The sequence below is a fragment of the Cibotium barometz genome, chromosome 11 (assembly GCF_041138505.1).
Source record: "Cibotium barometz isolate CiBa-2024 chromosome 11, ASM4113850v1, whole genome shotgun sequence".
Classification (NCBI taxonomy): Eukaryota; Viridiplantae; Streptophyta; class Polypodiopsida; order Cyatheales; family Cibotiaceae; genus Cibotium; species Cibotium barometz.
Window position 1 is genome coordinate 34,374,287 of NC_141056.1, and position 22,438 is coordinate 34,396,724.

The 22,438-nt window shown below is 43.1% G+C and overlaps 1 protein-coding gene across 7 annotated transcripts in view; it reads right to left on the reverse strand.

Moving 5' to 3' along the window:
• Positions 1-1,181: 1,181 nt before the first annotated feature.
• LOC147634098 (mitogen-activated protein kinase HOG1-like) overlaps positions 1,182-22,438 on the reverse strand; it is an 89,390-nt gene continuing 68,133 nt past the window's right edge. For 5 of the 7 annotated variants that reach the window (XM_086805206.1, XM_086805210.1, XM_086805212.1 and 2 more), the window contains 3 exons: positions 19,984-20,109; positions 6,740-6,862; positions 5,724-6,507 (listed from right to left, as the gene is read on the reverse strand). In XM_086805206.1, the coding sequence (XP_086661332.1) occupies positions 5,737-6,507; positions 6,740-6,862; positions 19,984-20,109 (1,020 nt within the window). In that variant the 3' untranslated portion in view covers positions 5,724-5,736. Of the gene's footprint in view, positions 1,407-4,963; positions 5,465-5,723; positions 6,508-6,739; positions 6,863-19,983; positions 20,110-22,438 lie in introns of those variants that run through there. The other 2 variants (XM_086805209.1, XM_086805208.1) reach the window with 2 other exon arrangements.

A 22,438-nucleotide genomic window follows, 5' to 3' on the forward strand; every position in this document is an offset into this window, starting at 1 on the left:
TTGAAATTTCCAAAGCATATCAAACAAGTAACTTTATCTTCATTGAAGAGTATTCTCTATGACTACTATTCATGTGTATTGGGAAAGGATTTTGAATAGGTAGCATGATCTTGCTTCTCTATGTCTTATTTTGTCAAAATATAATAAAAACCTTTATGACTTAAATTACTCGCATAATAATGAATGTCTCATTTACTTAAAGAGCAAATGTTACTATGATTGTTCATGATATTTTGTAAACATCTAATGAGAGACTCTTCTATGAATTGAGCTTCATTTTAAGGATTGAATTGTTTTATCATACACTTGTTATCAAGCATGAAGTGCAAAGAGCAAACAATCACCAAGCAAGATAATTGGAAAAAGTTGTTTAAAAAGAGATTTGAATCTTTGGTGATGTTTGGGTTTGCAAAATCCCTGGTGACTTTTGGAACTACAAATATGCTTATTAGTTTACTAAAAGTTGCATACATTCTTCTATATTAAATGTATTAAGTGTAAAGAAACCTAGAGGTGCTCTATTTTCATGACAATAGTAATGAAAATTGAAAACCCAATATATATGAAAGTTGATGCATCAAAGACGAGTATGAATAGCCATAACTGAAAGGCCAAGGGATATGAACCTTTTTTGAAAGATGTTAATTTAAATAAATATCAACTTCCTTGTGCATGTTGTCGTCACTCTAGAAATTTTAAATTAACTTCTTTCGTCAAATGAATTGGGGGAAATCATCAAAGGCATGGTAATTTGTTTTGCTTATCTATTATGAAACATGTCATATAAAATCAAGGAAATGGATATAAATTTGAATGGGTTTGTGGTTCAAATCTACTTTTTTTCAAAATAAAATAAGGATGATATGTTTATTTTTGCATTTTGACCAATGTGAGTTACTTTACCATTTGGTCCTAAATAATTCCAAAATTTAATTTATCACACACTTTTAATTTTAAAATCATGCTATTTAATATTCTTCTATTATTTTCATTGCATCGTGCCGCATGTCAAACACTAGTGTTGAATAAAAAATATGATTTAAATACTGTATAAAATTGAATCTTTTCATTTTGTAATGCATTATTGCGAGAGAAGCAAATTTAACACAATGTTGATTCATGGCACCCACCCTTGCAATTTCATTTTGACGAGTATTTTAATGTGATTTTTGACAGCAATAGATCAATTTTCATGTTTTCTATATCCCAAAAACCATAAACACAAGTGTGACAAGCATTACAAAAACATCATTTCTCATGTGTTTGATTATAGTGGTATGGACATTTTCACATGGTGAATTGATTACATAAAAGTTGCTATTTATATGTTAAGTATCTCAAATTCTTACGTGAATTATGTCATCCAGACTTGTGTACCTTCCTTGATGTTCCGAGGAGAAATGGAGCTACACAAAACAAAGCACATTCAAGTTTTTCAATGTGAGTTGGTTTTTAAACTCAATTACTCAACAATAATCAATGCAACGTTGAGGTTCATCCAAACTCAAGAATATGATAACACTCTACTTCATTTTTTTAACACATTACTTTGTGTGTGTGAATGTGTGCGTGTGTGTGTGGTAAAGAGAGCATGCAGGCTGATATTGACATGGCTTACACCTGATGAACATGCATGCACCAATAAAATGCCTGACATATACTGTAGAACTTGGAGACTACTTTGGAACTATATCCGTAGGATGAAACCCGAAATAGTGTGTTTACAGGAACATAATCGGCATGTTCTTGCTGGACAAACTGGTTATTTCCATGACTATGATATTTATTATGCAAGCTTCACTCGTGTTTGTATACTTATACAACATGCTTTACACACAGTAGTGGCTTATAATGATCAAGATTGGCAGACTAATCGTTGTATAGTGCATTTTACTTGGGAAGACTTACGAATTTGCATCGGTCTATGCTCCTCTGGTATCTTCTCACCATGCCTTGCTTTGGCAAAAATTTATCCAGTATCCATGGATGACTAATGTTTTTTTGTGTGGTGATTTGTTATCTAAATGCAATAGATATGTGGAAAGAAACTTGCTCGAATCTAAAAGAGTTTACTTTCCATCACAACGCTCTCTCTGATTATCATGCTTGTTTGGATTGTTGGTATATTTTAAATGTTGATCATGCCGATCTTCATGCATGCCGTATGTGGGTTAACTATTCTCTGGGACTCTCCAATCATGCTCCCTTAAGGCTAGGTCTTTATTTGGATGCTCCCATTGATGATACATAGTTGCCCACCAAACGACTTTGTATGTTAAATAATAGTTATCTCACTCACTATCCATTTCAGCAAATGGTGTGTGCTATTGTGGATGCCCTAAAAGCTGAAATGAATGAGAACATAATCATTTTGCAATGCAAATACGAGTAATAATAGATTATGGAAAATGGTACTTACAGGAAGAAAGACAACGAATCACTGGGCTAAAAAATCAACTGCAAGTTCTTGAAGAGCTTAGCCATATTCGTTTGTTATCATCCCATGAAGAAAGGCAGATGAATTATGCCCACATGAACTAGACAAAAATGATCAACACAACCTTCAAAAATGGCAAAATTCGATCACGACAAAAACCCCTGCTTGACGAGGGTTGTTCCTCCAAAGCTTTCTTCAAAAATTTACATTCAACACGGCAAAAGCAATGCATTTCACAAGTTCAAATGAAAACTGGTGAATGGATGCAAATTCTTATGCAATAGAACAAGAATGCATTGCTTATTATCAAAATTCTTTTGCTTCACCTACTCCATTGACAACTACTCTTTTTAATGCTCATCTTCAGCTCCTCTGAGGTGGTGTCAATTATGGATGCACAAGAAGCAAGAGACCTTGAACTTCCATTTTTAGCTACAGACCTCGGTGGTGGTGTTAAATCTTTAGGCTGATGGAAATGGTTTGAGTGTTCAATTCTTTCTTCAGTTTTAGGAAAAACTTGAGTAAACCTTATTGCTTATGATCAATCAATCATGGTTGCAAGGAATTATGCCATCCTCTTGGCAAGAAGGGCTCGTCAAACTAGTGCCCAAAATACACCTATGTCAAAGTTTACGTGATTGTCGTCCCATTACTTTGATGCCACTTATCTATGGAATGATCACAAAAATGCTCATTGATAGACTCAAAAAGAATTTAAATAGAGGCCTCCATCCTGCAAAGTATGGATTTGTTTCCAGACGACAAATCACTGATAATATCTGTAATGCCTACATGGGGATAGAATATGCAAAATATACAGAGCGAGATCTTTTATTACTGCAAATTGAAGTAACAAAGGCATTTGACACTGTTCAATGGGATTACATTGCTATAGCCAAGAGAAAGCTTGGGTTTGGACAAAAATGTCCAAGGTTATTTACTAGCTTTATGAAGACAGTATGGCACGCTACATATTGGGCAAAGGATGTCCTCACAATGGGTATGGGGAAAATCTGCTAGACAAGGATGCCTACCCATTAAGTGCTTTTTTGTATGCAATTGCCACTCATCCTTTGCTTCTCTTTTATTACTGCAAGTTGAAGTAACAAAGGCATTTGACACTGTTCAATGGGATTACATTGTTGCAGTCAAGAGAAAGCTTGGGTTTGGACAAAAATGTCCAAGGCTATTTACTGGCTTTATGAAGACAATATGGCATGCTACATATTGGGCAAAGGATGTCCTCACAACAGGTATGGGGAAAATTTGCTAGACAACGATGCCTGGCCATTAAGTGCTTTTTTGTATGCAATTGCCACTCATCCTTTTCTTCTCTATATGGATAAACTCATTAATATTGTACAATTACAAGGGTTGCAATTACCAAATGGTTGTGCTTTGGTTGCTCAAGCTTATGCTAATGATTCTTTTTTCTTCCCTAAGAATACACCAAACAATCTTAAAGTACTTATGCAAGCTCTTGAGCTCTTTGGAGAGGCGACAAGCCTGTTCATAAATTTTAGAAAATCAAAATTATTGCCTTTGAAGGAGATGGATTGGCATAGCATTTTATGGCCGAGACAAATCATTTAGCCCATTGACATTGTTCAACACCTGGGATAGTCTCTAAGCTGGAATCTATCTCATTGGACTGATACTTTGAATGGGTCATACTTGCACTTATCTATTTGGCCTCTTCATGTACGACTTGGAATTGTGTAGTCCGTTCTTGTGGATTACATTCAATTCTTTTTGCCGCTTTTAATATGGTCAAAACAAGAGATTTCAAGCTTCATGTCAAAGGTTGTGGAGGTTTAATGGTGAACAAAACATCATCAGAAAGCACTATGCCTTCTCAAATTTGAAAGAATCTACTCACCCAAGTTGTATGGTGGTCTCAATGTTCTTGATATTCATTATCATATATTAGCACACAAAGCAACCCTCCCACAAATTTTTTGGCTCAACCACCACCCTAAACTCATGATTGTTGCAATGTGGACAACCTATCAAACTTGCTCCTTTGGTAAGTGGAACCTACACTACTAGGATACACTATTTGGACATATCCAAGGCAAGATTCATGGCTGCCCATACACAAGCTAATTAATTGCTAATTGGAAAGCAATATTGTAATATGTTCATTGGTCTGGAAGATGGCCTCACACAGGAAATTCATTCAGGCAAGAAAACAAACATTGGAGTCTTGCTTTTGCTGCTCCATTGGTGATTACAGCTCCTAGATCAGCTTACTTTCTGTCTATCAAAGGCATATGCATAGTGCAAGATGTCATATCCCCTAAGGGATATGTTCTTAGGGGATATGTTCTATATTTCTCACACGCTCAACGAAGAAGGGCTTTGGGTATACATTACAGGCCTATTGGCAGAAAATCCAAACACAACTACAACCCTTTCAGAATTTCATACTGGATCCCAACTAGGATAGACATTTGTTTCTGTGAGATTTCCTTTTTCACATATCACAACAACAAGGATCTATACATTAAAAAGACCACCACCATGGTTTTCGGAGCATCAAAATATGCTATGGATTATGAATAAGTCTATGATTTGGTGGAAAATAACTTTGCAGAGGCTATGGAAAAGCAAGTTACATCTCAAACAGAGAGTCCTCTTTTGGTGATGCATTGCAGGAGTACTTCCTGTTGGTAGCATATCGGCAAAAAGAAAGATTGCCTTTGCTCATTGTCCAAGATGTTCTTGCTTGAATGAGACCATTCATGACTTGTGGTGCTCAGATTTCTAGGTGCACGTTTCTCTCAGCATTTTTGGATATTTGACACACAGATTTGCATATAAAGTTGTTTTTTCCAATGGACAAGAGTTTGGGTCTCTGGACAATTGGATTGCTCAGAATCGACTGGTTCTGGTCGTTGCGACAATCTCTACATGATTGCTATCAGCTACAGCAATTGGATCAGTCACATCTGGATTTGTTTTTCCACTGTTTTTTGTTTTCTTTCCTCATCTGTGAGACCTCTGTGGCTTTGATGGGATCTCTCTCTGTACATTTGACATAATAGAAACAATGGTTTTTACCCAAAAAAAAAAAGTGTTAAAGAGAGACCAAAGGAGGAGATAGTTTTATAAGACTCTAGAATTGATTAGGACAGCATGATCTTGCGCACATGCCCACACACACACCTGCATGTGTGTGTGTGTGTGAGAGAGAGAGAGAGAGACAGAGAGAGAGAAAGAGACACACACACAGAGAGACAGAGAGAGTGCATGTCGGTCAGCATATGAAGTATGCTACAATGCCTTGACAAAAAAATTCATTTCTGCAGGGAGTTATGGACAATTTGCACACCCAAATTGGATGGGAAATTATGCATAGAACAAATCCTACTTGCTAGTGGTAGCAGCAGCAGAAAAAAAAAATGCATCAATGGAGATCTCCCTGAAAGACCTTCCTTTTGCACATAGTTTCTAGCATGCAAAAAAGTCCCATGCATGCCAGCATTAATGCCTAAAAAGTGTGCCGTGTCCGTACCTTTTGATTGATCACTTTTTGCCCGCATGGCCTTTTGTTCGGCAGCAAAGAGATGAAGCATTCCTGTTGCTGCCCTGGCAGGGTGTGCCTTCACAATCAGTGGAGACGATGCGGTAGGAACTTCAACTCTAAAAGATCCTTGACGAATCACAGCTTTTCTTGGCTTTTTCATCACTTCCTCCACACCTCTAGCAGTCCCCACAACCCGTTTTCTCTTTCTCCCACAGGTTTCACACAAACATGAATCCATCCCTTGCTGGCATTCCCTGGCTGGTTGTATGCGCCCATCATGAAATGACGCTGGTGCTAATATTTCCATTGCAGACTGTGGAGCCTGGCCTTCAACCAGAGTCCCTTCCACACCTTCAGATGTGGCGTTAGAAGCTAATGCTTTCCTTTGTTGCACAAACTCCATCTTTGCAGCTGCAAAAGAGCATAGAAAAGCCTGCCTTATTAGGTCCTGCTGCTGTTGCTGATGCATTTCGTTCTTTAGAAGCACCATCAACTTGTGTCTACCACCATCACAGTCGCTCTCTGCTGCCTCTAATTGCAGCTGCCATAACAGAGCCCACCTTAGAAACAGTTTCCAACGCACATAATAGGGTTCCTCTAATCCAAAGGTCCAAGGATTAACCTGATAGGGTTCCTCTTATACCAAAATCAAGAGATTAGCCTAATAGGAATCCTCTAATCCCTAAGTCCATAGACTAACATAGCATTCTTCAAATCATCAGCAGTAAAGTGATACAAAAAAGGTGACCATGTAAACAGGTCCTCAGTAGTACCTCAAGCTGTTCAAGGGCTACAGATGGATCCTTAATCTTCCACAAAGCACCTGTACTGAGAGCTGAAGCAGGATCTTCTGATATTAATTGCCTTGTATCACTTGGCCGCTTCATATTCTTGAACTGAAAAAATCAAAAGACAAAAGTTATGAACAAGAGCTCTCTCTTGAGACTAAATTAACTTCGTAAACCACTTCCACAGGACATATTGAGCTGCAAAATCTCCCATCCAGGATGACCATGTTTCATAACCAGTTCTTTACGTTGATAAAGGATGAGTTTATTCATATGCAAGAGTAACTTGCGAGCACACTTGTCACATACACTTTAGATTTCAATGAAGGAGCTGAGGGCCTCATCACAGAGGCATCACGTTGAGACAAGAAGAGAGGTAGGACGTTGTTGCATCCCTAGCATGGCCATGGGTTGATGTCCATGGGCCAAGGGCCAAGGCAGTGTCACAGATAAGCAGTTGGCTACTGAAAGAGCTAGACAATTATTCCATAAATGTATGGATAAAAATAGTGCCAAAGACCTACATAAGCATGAGAAGGGCTCATAACTTAGTGTTGAGCATGCCTTGTCTGGGTCTAGATTGGCCCTGAAGTGGGTCAACGGACAAGCCTCTTGGCTGGTACCACGGTGGTATGGGACATGCATGGTGGTAGACTAGTTGTGAGGTGGTCCAGAGATCTGCAGGCCTCATGCTAAGGTGTGCACGCATCTCGCCCCCAAGCTCGGGGGCTTGGCAAAGCAAGCCTACGGTTGGGAGATGAGTTCGGTCACCTGCTGCTCTCCTTGTGTGATCTATGTATGTGCGTGTGTGAGTGCTCTCACAGGCGGCATCAACGGAAGTCACAGTTGGTATCAAAGCCCGGGTTGCGTCAAAGGCAGAGCTATGGAGTTCTCATGACAAAATTCAGGTATGATTCTCGTTGATTGGCAAGGGAAATTTGCACTCAGTTCTCGTGTAGGAGAAGAGGGGAAAATTCTCAACTCCTTGAAGAGAAGGAGAGGGAAAAGGAACTTGCTGTTTCTCTCTCGTCTCCCGTGATGAGGGCAAAAAAGCTGTTTCTCGTCTCTCATGAGGAAGCCAGAAAAAGTGCGAGGACAAAAAAAAAAAAAAGCAAGCAAAAAAGCGCACAACCTTGTTTTAGCTTTTAATGCTATAAGAGGAGGAACACCATTTTTCCCAAAGCTTCTGTCTCTTCACCTTGGAAGGAGAATACCCTTCTGTCTCTTCACCTTGGAGGGATGTAACTACTCCCATGTCAGTGCTCTACAGAGGGTGATCCTTGCCTCTTCTTGTGGTATGCTGCAAACCAGGTGGTGAGGGAGGAGAGCTTGGCATCAATGCCAACCTGCATGGCAGAGCCCCAGGTGCTGTAGTGCACGAATAGAAGCTTGCAGCAAAGCTCTTCGCACCAAGAGGGTATAGGACGTAATAGAGTTAGGGTTCTGCAATTCTAAGGAGGATGGAACCTCTCTATTGCTGCTGTGCACAGAGATAAGAGAGGAGAAGAAGAGGACGCTGAAGCTGAAGCAAGAAAGCAATAAGAAAAAGCCGATAGACGGGACTATGAGGAAGCCCAACACAGGATCAAAGAAGACTGGCATCAGGCTGAACTCGTTGCTCAAGAGCACCAACGAGAGCTCGATTGAGAACGTATGTTACTCGAGCACCAAAGAGAAAAGAAGGCCATGCATCTTAGATATCAGCACCTCTCTTCAGTTTCCCCAGCCTTAGGTGCCACCAGCCCGCGACATCGACTATAGTCATTCGAAGTCAAACCAAATTTTAGTAAGTATGATGGTAAGTGTGATCATTTGGCAGTTAATCAGTTCATTCATCAATTTACTGCTCATTTTCCATTAGCTCGGATTACAGATCCTCAGGACAGAGTCCACGTAGCGGCTCTCCACCTTACGGGTGAGGCAGTCACTTGGTGGCAGCATTGGTCTAGTCTTCATACAGACCAGACCACAGGTGTCACAACTTTAACCTGGGATACATTTGTTCATGACCTTAACACCAGATTTCTCCCGCCACCACAGTATATGACCGGCTTGGCAGATGAGTTTTATGGACTCAAACAGAACGGGTCACTTGTGCTTCAATTTTCCGGAAAGGTTATAACTTTAGCACAACAATTGGGTTATCTGAGTAGGCCAAGATGGATCAATTCATTCGTGGATTAGATTCCAACATCCGGTTCACAGTTCGCAACTTTGAACCCAGTACATATGACCAAGCTTTGACTCTTGCTCAAAATGAAGCAATGCAGATGAACGGAGGCAAGCCCAAGTAGTCGTCCAGTACCAAACCCCAGTAATAGCTCTAGTTCAAGGGGTAAGAAGGACAAGGAATCCAAGCCTAAGAAAACCCCTGAGGAAAAGGCTAAAGCAAGCATCACTGGAGGTTATCTTCCTCCAGAGGAGCAAAGGAAATACCAGTCAAAAACAAATGCTTTTTCTGTTATACCATAGGGCATGGTAAGAAGGATTGCCACAAATGGCAAGTGGAGCAAGCCTCCAAATCTCCTTCTGCCACAGTTGCCACAGCATCTCCAGCTCCTCCAATCCCGCCTACTACCACAAATGCAGTTCAGCTTTTACCTTCTATGCATCCTATGCCATCCGTGGTATTTGATGCTAAGCAGGAGGGTGAGAACGATGCTCCACAGAAAAGCCTCATCCGAGCTTATGGCTCTACTAAGGGCCGGCAGTTTGTAGTTCTATTTGACACGGGCAGTTCTGAGGACGCCATCTCTCCCTAGTTGGCTAACAAGATGAACTACACGTTAGTACCGTATTATTTGGATGTGGACGGGTTCACACCTGGTCTCCGCACCCACATATCTCAGAAGGCACAGCAGTTTGCCTTTGAAGTTCAGAAGGTCTCATTCCAATGTGATTTCATTGTCTCGTCTCTTTTGGGGTGTGACATGATCTTCGGAATCCAGTGGTTTCGTCAATATAAGCCTATTCCTGATTGGGGGCAGGACACTTTTACTATCTGTAAAGGTTTTCAAGAGCCCGTCATGATTCGTGGGGATAGAAGCATTCTTGGCATCCCATTGATTTCGAACCTCCACGCCCGACAAGCTAGCCACAAGGGAGCGGAAGGAGCACTACTTTATGTTCGTGCTCAGATAGCCTCTACCTCAATGAAATTTAATGCTAAGCAGGAGGGTGAGAACGATGCTCCACAGAAAAGCCTCATCCGAGCTTATGGCTCTACCAAGGGCTGGCAGTTTGTAGTCCTATTTGACATGGGCAGTTCTGAGGACGCCATCTCTACCCAGTTAGCTAACAAGATGAACTGCACATTAGTACCATATTATTTGGATGTGGACGGGTTCACACCTGGCCTCCGCACCCACATATCTCAGAAGGCACAGCAGTTTGCCTTTGAAGTTCAGAAGGCCTCATTCCAATGTGATTTCATTGTCTCGTCTCTTTTGGGGTGTGACATGATCTTAGGAATCCAATGGTTTCGTCAATATAAGCCTATTCTTGATTGGGGGCATGACACTTTTACTATCTGTAAAGGTTTTCATGAGCCCGTCATGATTCGTGGGGATAGAAGCATTCTTGGCATCCCATTGATTTCGCACCTCCACGCCCGACGAGCTATCCGCAAGGGAGCTGAAGGAGCACTACCTTATGTTCGTGCTCAGATAGCCTCTATCTCATTGGTAGCACCTATCTCATCTTCAGTCCCACAGTTAGCAGTCCTCCTATCCAGACATTAGGACATTATGCTTAGGGACGATCTTCTGCCAGTCTCCCTCCATCACGTCCTGAGGACCATCATATCGATTTGGTCCCTGGATCAGAACCTCCTAACAGGTTCCCCTATCGTCTTTCCAAAAAATAAAGAGGGCGAGCTAGAAAGATAGTTATCTGAGCTCCTATGAGTTGGATTCGTTCGGCCTTCTTCCTCACCATTTGCTACACCCATCCTATTTGTCCAAAAGAAGAACAAGTCTGCACGCCTTTGTGTAGACGACATGGCATTGCATAAACTCACTATTAAGAATAAGTTTCCTATGCCAAGGATTGAGTACATTTTGAAGCGTTTAGATGGTGCAAAATTTTTCACTAAGATCGACCTCAAGAGTGGTTACCATGAGGTCCGCATTTTCGAAGCTAACATTCCAAAAACAGCTTTTCGAACCGTGGTCACTACGAGTTCGTAGTCATGCCTTTTGGGTTACAAATGCACCCGCAACCTTCAATAAAATGATGTCCATGATTTTCGGAGTCCTCATTGGTAAGTGTGTCTTCATCTTTCTTGATGACATACTTGTATTCTCAGCCAGTGTGGAGCAGCATGAGAAAGATGTGGAGAAAGTCTTGCAACTTTTGCGAGGTAATGGGCTCTACATAAACGCCAAAAAGTCTATCTTCGGCGTTAAAGAGGTTCAATACTTGGGCTATATCATTATGGGATTCGATTGGACCTCTCAAAGGTTCAAGAGATCTTGGATTGGGACATCCCTCATACCACCCAAGAGATCCGTTCTTTCGTAGGTCTTTGTCAAGCCTACAGCACCCATGTTCACCAGTTTTCCAACCTTGTAGCACCTCTCACCGACTTGCTCAAAGGGATGAAGACTCATAGACAAAAAGTCTCAGTCACAGGCAAGGCGCTCGATGCATTCCATGCACTTCAGAAAGTTGCCTCAGAAGCGTCTGTTTTGAAGTTAGCATCTTGGGATGAACCTTTTGAGGTCATTATCAATGCAAGCAATGTAGCCATAGGTGCAGTTCTCCAGCAGGACAATAGACCCATGGCCTACTACAATTGAAAGTTGGATGCGCCCCTGAAAAGAATTATTCGGCTTATGACAAAGAGCTTTTAGGTGTGATCACAGTGCTCAAACATTGGAAGCCTTTCCTTTATGGACAAGTCTTCACAGTCAAAACATACCACCGAGCACTTAAGTGGCTTCAAACCATGCCAAGTGCCCAGTGGAGTGATTGACAAGCCAGGTGGAGTCAACTCTTCCAACAATTTGGAGGAATGATCAAGTACAGCCTTGGTAAGCATAACCCAGTTGCACATGCTCTTAGTCGAAAGGCCAGCATCCAGGTAGTGCAAGAGTCTACCATTCTCGAAATCACGGGGAAGGACTTAGATAGCATGAAAGACCAGTATGTCGACTCCCCTGAGTTTGGTACTCAACCCAGTTTTTCCATATAAATAGCTGAGCATATCATTCATTCCTTCATTCATATCTCATTCAGCCTTTAAGACCTCAATGCTTGGAGCCTTCGGCACAAGGAGCATAAGCGATTGGAGAATTTAGCACATCATCCATCAGTGTTTCATCCATCAGCATATAGGAGCATCAACGCTTAAGCATTCAACCTGCATTCAGCAAAACGTAGCATCTACAGCATTCAGCCCTACAGAGCACCTTGCGTTTTCAGCATTCATACAGTTTTCAGCATCCTTGTTTGCATCCTTTTGCTACAACCAGATAAAACTCAGCATTCATACTCATTTTCAGCATTCATACATAGCCTAGAACAATCCCAATCAGCCCCTTTTCTCAGCCTCAGATTTGCAGCCTTCCTACATCCATTGGGAAGAGTGCATAGGCTTGAGATTGAACATCATTGGTGCTTCTACAGCCGTGTACAGTTCAGCCCGACTCTTGGTCCTTAGAGATCTTGCATTCGACTTATCGTCAGTCCACAGTCAGTCTCTTCAAAGTAATAAAGCAAATACTATTCCGATAACAGGATAGGGGGCCCTTCAGTGGGTAATTCGGGACCCCATACGATGTACAATTTCTCTCTCTCTCTCTCTCTCAAATCTCTTAAAGTTTGGAGTCATAAAGTGGATTACTAAACTCGCGAAACTCAGGATACAGAAGATGGTGTGAGCATTTGTGTGACAGGATCCTTAATTACGAATACTTCCGCTGCATGTTACATATTAAACGTCTTCAAAGGATCCAATGGGTCTACGAGACCAAAAGTGATACAATAGTGTCCATGTAAACTCATCATGGTACAAAAGAAAATAAAGACTAGAGCTATGAGCTAGGAATGTCAAATTAGAGTCATATGATACAAAATGGGAGAGAGAGAGAGAGAGAGAGAGAGAGAGAGAGAGAGAACGAGATGTATGTTATGTGATTATGAAATGAGTGCCAATTACAAAAGATAAGGACCCCAATAAGTGGATAAGAGAGTGTTTATATGCACGGGGAAAAAACTTCCTTGAGAGGAAAAAAGTATCCCAGTTGGTCCTGTGTAATTCCACCAATCGGTGTAAAATGCTTGGTTGAACATTATGCTAGGCAATACACTTATGTACACTTACGTACAAGCATAATACAAGATGTAATTTGCTGAATTGACAACAGATGCACAATGAGCCAGAACGGCCAACCCCTCCCTCAACTGGTGTATATTAATCTTGGAAGAATCAAGTACATAGTGTCATGGTGGGCATTTCTAACCATATTTCCATACCAAAGCATATGAATACAGCATTGCAAACAATATGGTTGTCGGTGAAGATCTACAACTCACACTACTCTCTCAAGTGCCTATGTTCTCGAATCCCTACTATCTACTCTCTATTGTTTCACCGACACATGGTAGTAACAATCTGCAAGAGAGCACGTAGGATAAGAGAACATTTCACAGGGTATGTGAACATGGAGTCTTGCTTCTCCCTCCTATTACTTGCTTCCATAAATAAGCGTTAAAGCTTACCAATTGCAAGTAAAGTCAATGACAACAAAAGTCTTCGCCATGGAAGTATCTCGAGTGTGGAAATCTTCAATTTGTTGCGAGCCTTCGCAACAAAGGTCTTCAAGAGGATGAAGAGAACCTTGGGAAAGCTTCCCCTATGGTTCAACTTGAGAAAGGAAGCCTGAAATTAAGGTTTTCAGCCAAAAGACCAGACATTAGGAGTGTGTAGAAGCTTGGATATAAAGTTGTGAAGGAGAAACTCTTGGAAGCTTGGAAAACACACTAGCAAGCTTGGATATGGAGTTGGGAAGGAGAAACTCCAGAAAATACAGCCAAAAAGCCTCATGAAGAAGGGCGCCAACTTCTAGAAATAAAGAAAGAAAGAAAGAAAGCTGTATTAACGTCTACTAGAGGCCGAACTCCACCTATGAGACAAATCAATATACAAATGTCAATGTTCTCTGGATGTCCAGAAAAAAAGGACAAAATAAACATGAAATAAACTATGAAAGTATTGAGCTAGGGGGGGGGGGGGGGGGGGGGGTGATGGATGAAGCACTACTGCTAAAGGCTCAGTATGCAACCTATATGCGTAGGGTATACAAGAATGCAATGCAGATCTGTCTAGCTCCAACCAATACCATAATGGGGGTGTAATATGCGATATATAGGCGATGGCGAGGCAAAAATCCCTTGGAGCATGATCTCCGGGTGTGAGTGTAAGTGAGCTAGCCGCTCCTGGATATGGTGCTGATGTCGAGCCCGTATCTCTTTAATCTCCCTCTGATGTAGTCTGGGAGTCTGATAGCCTGGTGCTCTCGGTCTCCGTCTGGGCGCGACAGAGATGATAAGATATCCACCTTGGGTATCAGGCAGAGAGGGCAAGTGACTTGTGGTGCAAGCTGGGATGGACACATGGCTAGTTGCTCTCTTTGAACAAAGGAGATAAGGTATGGGCGGTGGGCATTGAGCTTTGTCCACCTCGGGACATCAGTGTGTGCCAACATAGGGCTGGTCATAATTTATAAGTGAGTTTTGGTCGCCCTAAACTTAATGAAGTGTGTATACATTCACTTATAAATTAATGCTAGTTCCTAACCATGTCACATAACACTTACCACCTATCATGTGCCACATAACTATGTCAACAGACAGTTTCACATGCACGGTTCATGGGTGGGTGTCCCCTGAACTACATATTAGTCAAGAAAGCATAAAAACAGCATGCAAATTCAAAAAGATGCTATGCAATGCAGCATTGGTATAGACAATCTCTGTTCATGAGACTATACCAAAATAGACGTGTTCCAAGCAAGTACACGAGGTACTAGACCCAATGGAACACCAATCCTCCAAGCATTTCCGAGCAAGTACACACAAACACAAGTTCCAACGGAAAGCCAAGTCCACAGTATCACATCAGTGGAATCAATCCCCGGCATATGCAACTGCCATGGACACCAGTCCAATGTACATACATAATGAGAAAGCACGGGTGGACCAGTTGGGTGGCCAAATGGTGACATCCTCAGTGTGTTCACACACATCACTACCATTATATGGCTACAAATCTCCCCTCAGGGATGATTTGAATATGTACAAGGGTATTATTGATCAATTTGTCAAAGACAAGATTGATCAATTCGTCAAAGACAACAAGTCCAAAGCTCTGCAAAAAGCTTCTAACTTTTCATGAGGAGCCACCTTCATGAACAAATCTTCCATGATGTTACGTGTACACATAAGCCAAGCTGATCCCTCCTGCAGGCTCTCCCTGGCATAATGATAGTGCACCTCAATGTACTTAGTGTGAGCATGAAACACTAGATTCCTCGCAAACGGCAACGCGCTCTGACTGTCATTAAAGATACAAGTGGAGGACCGCTATCCGGCACTCAGATCAACCAAAAGGCATATGAGCCAAACACACTCAACTACCACTGTAAAAGTTGCCCTATACTCAACTTCATAGCTCGAAGTGGCCACTGTGGGCTCCTTGTTGAGCCATGATATGCATGAATGACCAAGACGGAAGCAAAAATCCTAGTGTTGCAACATCCAACCCAATCAAAATCACGGAAGGCATGCACCTATGAGCCTCGCACCCCCCCCCCCCCCCCTCCTTGGGCAGAACAATCCAAGAAACTCAATGCTCTACAAATAGCAGAAAACCCGCTTGATAGCCTTCCAATACCTAGTACATGATGTGCATAAATCTGCTCAATTGAGACACCTCATAATATCTGGCCTAGTATTGCATAGATAGATCAAGCATCCAACAACTTGCTGATATAATTATGATCAAACGGCTCTCCAGAATCCTGAATGCTAAGCCTAGCACCTGTCTCAGCTAGTGTAGCCATAGGGTTACAATCCTCAAGATAAAACCTTTTTAGTAGTCTCTGTATATACTTTGACTTTGACTGCATCATGATCACGTTGTAAAAATTGAATTCTCAAATAGTAAAGCAATGGGTCCAAATTTGACATCTCAAAAGAATCCTATAATTTAGTCTTATAGGCTGAAACCTTTTCAACATTGGGGCATGTGAGTAGCAAATCCTCTCTAGTCTTCTTGACATATTGGAATGTTACAAAATCAATGTGCAACTAAGTATGGATGTATCTTCTCATACCATGCTCTAGGAGCCTGCTTAAGGCCATACAAAGCCTTCTTTAACCTACACACTATGGCTTCCTGATCCTTCTAAACAAAACCACGAGGCTAAGATACATAGACCTTCTCATCACCACCTTGTGTTTAAACCCACTTATTATATACCTAACCTTGTGTAAAACTTCAAGCCCTAAGCCAAGCCTATGAGGCACCTGTGATAGACCACTCTAGCAAATGACTAAGAGTGTAGATCCAGTGTATGTATGGTGGTAATAGTTCATCACTTGAGAGGGAGTGAGGAGTGTTGAAGATAGAAAGTGATGTTGGGTAAATGTTAGGAGAAAGGGGGACGATTAAGAGGACGATTTTGATGTCCAACTGCTGCACATTCCAACCATGATGTGCTTCCATAGCAATAATACACCTAATGGTGGTCATATGAGAAGTGGGAGCAAAGGTCTCATCATACTCTATACCCTTTTGCTAAGCATACCCCTTTGCAACAAGCCTCACTACCATCTACCTTACGCTCAAATTTGTCGACCCACTTTGTACCAATGGCTTTCTTGCCATGAGGCAAATCAGCCAGAACCAAGTGTCATTCTTCAAGATTGAGTTATACGTATTTTGCATTGCATGTTGACCATCTTCATGTGCTTCCTCAAAGGAAATAGGTTCCTTGTCATTGCATGTTCCTAAGGCCGTTGTAGAGAGGCAAAACTCCTGCGAATACTCCTCTCCAACTCACTGATTAAGAAGACGGTTTTGATGTCCAACTACTGCACATTCCAACCATGATGTGCTTCCATAGCAATAATACACCTAATGGTAGTCATACGAGAAGTGGGAGTAAAGGTCTCATCATACTCTATGCCCTTTTGCTAAGCATAACCCTTTGCAACAAGCCTCACTATCATCTACCTTACACTCAAATTTGTCGACCCACTTTGTACCAATGGCTTTCTTGCCATGAGGCAAATCAGCCAGTCATTCTTCAAGATTGAGTTACATGTATTTTGCATTGCATGCTGATCATCTTTATGTGCTTCCTCAAAGGAATAGGTTTCTTGTCATTCCATGTGCTGGCAAACTGAGCATGATCCACATAAGAACTAGATGCATAATGAAAACCTGACCTATCCTGCTAGGCAACGGAGCTACCAATCTACTATCATGTAATGTATCCAACAACCATCTAGGCACCTGTATGGACTCCTGAATAGCTGCCCATCCGCATCCACTACATCTTCCGCAACAGCTCTTTCTATGAGCTGATTTGAAGGGCTGTATATCGGGCTGAATCTCAGCCAAAGGGGGCTGAATTTCAGCACCCTATTGAGCACCAGAATGCTCCACATATAGCTAACTTCACGACATCGGTATGGACTTTTTAGGCCCTCTTCCCACATCATCTGGATTTAGAAACACAGTGTGTGACTGATGTGGATAGATTCAGTAAGTTCTACATGCTCATTCCATGCAAGCAGACAGCCACAGCCAAGGACATAGCTCGCTTGTTCATTCGGTTTTGGTACCCCCTTGGTGGTTTGCACGAACAATCACATCAAATAGAGATCCAAAATTCACGTCCCATTTTTGAAGAGCATTGTTTAACAACTTTGGGACTAAGTTGCAACTGTCCAATGCATTCCATCCACAAACAGATGACCAAACAACTTTGAAGAGCATTGTTTAACAACTTTGGGACTAAGTTGCAACTGTCCAGTGCATTCCATCCACAGACAGATGACCAAACAACGATATATAATCGATTGGCTTTTGACATTCTCAAATCATACTCCCATGACCAGCAGTCGAAATGGGAACAATATCTTCTATTCGTACAAGCAATCCTGAATGATACTCGATCATTGAGTATTGGTTGGATGCCGTATGAAGCAACATTTGGTCGCCAGTTCTCATCTCTTTTGATGAGACATGTATCACCATCCCTAGGGGCCAGCAAGACTACCGAAACATTTTCGGAAATCATTAAGTCGGCTAAGGAGCGCCTTGCCAAAGCTTAGAAAGTTTATACCTAGCAAGCCAACAAATCCAAGCGAGACGTCAATTTCAAGGAAGGGGATTGGGTATATCCGGATTATGAAGCAATGCCTGAAGCAAGTAGGCAAGCATTGTCCCAAGCTTTCATTCCGTAGTTTCGGCCCTTTTCCAGTCATTCAGAAGTTAAGTGATGTCTCTTTGAAGTTTAAGTTGCTTGAAAGCTGAACTATGCACAATGTCTTTCATGTTTCTTGGTTGAAAGCAATATGTAGGTCCATCATTGCAAGATGTATCATAAGAGAAACAAATAGATATGATCGACGAAGAAGAAGTCATAGAGCCATAACAACTTCTCCTGCAGAGATGGAAGCATGGTTCCAATCGAAGAATCACACAGTTCTATTCGAAGTTCAAGGACCGAGAAACCCATGAAGCAATATGGCTGGATGAAGAGTTCTTTTAGGAGTACCCCCATTTATTAGCGGACTACTTGGAAGTCTTGAACCTGCCGCCAAGCTAAGCAGGAGAGAATGTCACGTGCACCCTGCACTGGGATACACAGTGCACACTGGCATCATCATCAATGCAATATTTGTACAGAAATAGTACCTTTTAGGAACATCTGTCATACACCGTCACCCCATTGTAAGCCCTCAATTCAGGGACAGTCAGGCATGAGCTATGTAGGTCAATCTCTGAGCCATAGAGATCAGTCTAGGAGTCACTCCTCTTAACCCACTTCATCAGATTAAGTCATGTAGAAGTCAACCCTAGCATTAGGTGTCATTGCATAAATGCATCAGAAGCATGTAGTAAGCATGTAGGGGCTAAGTTGCATGATAGGCATGCCTATGGGCCAGCCCATGGCTATATGCCTCAATCGGCAGCCTGGTTGGGGCTGTTTACAGCCCCGGTCAAGCATGAGCTATGTAGGTCAATCTTTGAGCCATCGAGATCAGTCTAGGAGTTAGTCCTCTTAACCCACTTGGAGAATTCACCAGATTAAGTCATGTAGAAGTCAACCCTAGCATTAGGTGTCATTGCATAAATGCATCAGAGGCATGTAGTAAGCATGTAGGGGCTAAGTTGCATGATAGGCATGCCTATGGGCCAGCCCATGGCTATATGCCTCAGTTGGCAGCCTGGTTGGGGCTGTTTACAGCCCTGAAGGACAAATAGAGCCAGCCGACAACATGAGGGAACATTCATGCTCTCGTCGGCCAGCAAAGGATAGCATGGAGCAGCAGGTCATGGACAGGTGGTAGTTGGCCAACAGACTAGGCAGTAATTTTATGTTGCGTTAGCATTAAATTCCAATGTAGTATTATGTCCAACATGACATGGCCGGCAGCATCTGAAGCATAACACCATGTATAAACATGCGCTTAGTTTCAAGCATAAATCATTCATCAGATATCAAGTGATCAAGAAAAATTTAGTCAAGCGTAAAGGCAGCATTCAGTCCTTCCTCTCTAGGCAATCATTGAAGTCTTCTTCAGCATTCAGCTAGCATCTGTGCAGTCCTACAGCTATCTCGGACTTGCATAAGTGGCCTAGAAGAGTCTTCTATAGTACCCTTGGATTGGTGGATTCTCAGCGGATAAACGGTCTTCCTCGTCCTTGCGTTGGCAGTCTTACATCTTGTTCTAAAGCATTGTACATCAGTTCTCCAAAGAATTAATATAAGCAAATACTCCTACTTGCAGGGGGGGTTCTCTTTTCTCTCTCTCTACTCAGTGAATGGATGCTAAAGATCTCACCAAAGTAAAGGTTTAAAGAAGGCTTGTGTGTGTTACCACAAACACCCTCAGTGCATGTAACATTCATCAACCCAAATGGCATCACAAGAAACTCAAATAAGCCAAACAAGCAACATTATTCAATGGTAGTGTTAAGAAATACTTACATAAGCATGTGCGAGTGCTTCATCTGCCGTGCATCGACGTGAAGGATCAAATGCAAGCATCCGAGACACAAGGTCAATTGCTTCCTCATTAACAAACCTTGATAGATTCTTTGCCAAGTCTCCAGCCTGCAATAAGATTACACTGGATCAATCTCTCTCTCTCTCTCTCTCTCTCTCTCTCTCTCTCTCTTCGCGCCCATGTTTGCCACTGCCTTCTGTTCCCTCTGTCCGCGCCCCTGTTCGCCGCCGCCCCTGTGCGCTTTGTTCGCACCGCCCCTGTTCGCCGCTCTCTCTCTACGCCAGCCCCCTCTGCGCCAGCCCTCCCTCCCGCCCTCTCTCCCGCCAACCCCCCTGCCCCTCTCTCTCTCTCTCTCTCTCTCTCTCTCTCTCTCTCTCTCTCTCTCTCTCTCTGCCTACCCTCCTCGCCCTCGCCGCCCCTATTTCGCTGTTCGCTACTGTTCACCGCTTGCTTCACTTCGTTGTTCCCTGTTCGCTTCGCGCCTCTGTGCGTAGCCGCCCTCTCTGGTTCGCCACTACTACTGGCGCTATGTTGGCCCACCTGCATGTCCCCCCTTCCCCTCCGCTCCTACCCTTGCTCAGGCCCCCAAGGCAGCAACATAACTCTCTCTCTCTCCTCGATCTCGAGGAATGGCCCCAAGTCTTCAAGAGAAACTCGAGGCCCTCGAGACGACAATGAAGGCACTAATCAAGGAGAATAAGAAGACATCCGATTCCAACCTCAATGAGGTGGAGAACAAACTACACCGGCACATCATGGCCCTCGAAGCACGAGTCACGGACCTTGAACAAGAGAACACAGCACTCAAGGAGGAGGTGAGTGCATTGAAAGTGGAACTGGTAGCCGTCAAGAACACCGAGAAGGAAGAAGGGGAGATCAATGAGAACACTCTCACGGCCATCAAAGAAGAGATCTCCAAGGAGATCACAAAGGACATGGAGGGAAAACTCGAAGCCAAGCAGTCAGGATGGGTTGAGGTGGTGAAGAAGAACATCCGCAAAGAAGCGAGGGAGGAGACTCAAAGGGAAGAACATCAAATCATTCACACCACCATTGAGGAGGAGAAGATCTTGCATGCCACGAGTCTTACACGCGAGGAGAGAAGGCAAGAAGGCCTTCTATCGAGATGGTTGGGTCATCATTGATGGCCAGCCCATGGATTAGCGGTTTGGGGCCTATGGGACACAGACCAGGCCACTGACAGAGATACACATGGCAGTATGGAACTGTAATGGTTCACTATGGGTGCAGCCTGGACGATGGGAGCATGTTATGGTAGGGAGAGACATCATACTTCTGACAGAGACACATCACAGCCCAGAGAGAGGGCTACCCCGAGTAGAGGGATTCCAGTGGGAGTCAGCATACAGGAGGACCACACGCTAGCGTACCTCGAGAGGGTCCGGGGGAGTAGCAGTTCCATTCAGACGGGAGCTACAGGGGAGACTGAGAGTGGTAGCACAGGATCCAGAGGCTAGATACATGTGGATCAGCTAACAGCTCTCACAGGAAAGGGTTATATACATAGCCCTATGTTATTTTCCTCCATCAGGATCCTCCTATGTCATTACAGAGGACATGCCACAGGAGGAGGAGACGGGAGCCTCGCCATACACTTGTCTGTTAGAGGAGATTATGCATTATTCTACACTAGGGGAAGTATTTCTTATGGGTGACTTCAATGCCCACACACAGAGCAGACAGTGTGAGGTGTATGACTATGATGACATGGAGATCCTCCACCCTGTGGATCCAGAGGAGATAGGGGCTAGTCGGGCATCAGAGGACACTGGACCAGACAGAGGACATTATGGGGACCACTTACTAGAGTTGGGAGCTAGGCATCGTCTCGTTATTTATAACGGGATGCTACAATGGCCGGGATCAGCAGGGCTGACATGCTTCCCACATGGGGGTCATACACGGACCGGAGGCACGGTGGTGGACTACATTATGGGGTCTTTGGAGGCATTGCAGCTTGTCACCTCATTCTCCATCCCACCTCGTCCTATTGGGGCAGATCATACATACTTGGCATTTTCACTAGCCGGAACACCAGTATCACCAACCCCCCACATACCGACGCCACACACTACCATCTACTTCACACATGACATGGCAGACATATACACTAGCAGAGTAGAGGATGGGCTCCTACTCATGGATCCCCTAGCACCTATGGATACCATTACAGCCCAGCTAGCATCACTCCTACACACGGCTGCATTACAAAGCTTCCCACATCGTGTCCACTAAGGAGAGCCTGGGAGATCTGGGACTATGCCCCAGAACAGATGGTATGATGACGAGTGCAGAGCCCTATACTCATGGCTCCGCATACAAAGAGCCTTGGGAGCCATCACAGAGCAGGAATCGAGGAGAGAGATAAGGAGACTAACTCGCCGCAAAAGGCGGGCGTTCGCAGAGATACACGAG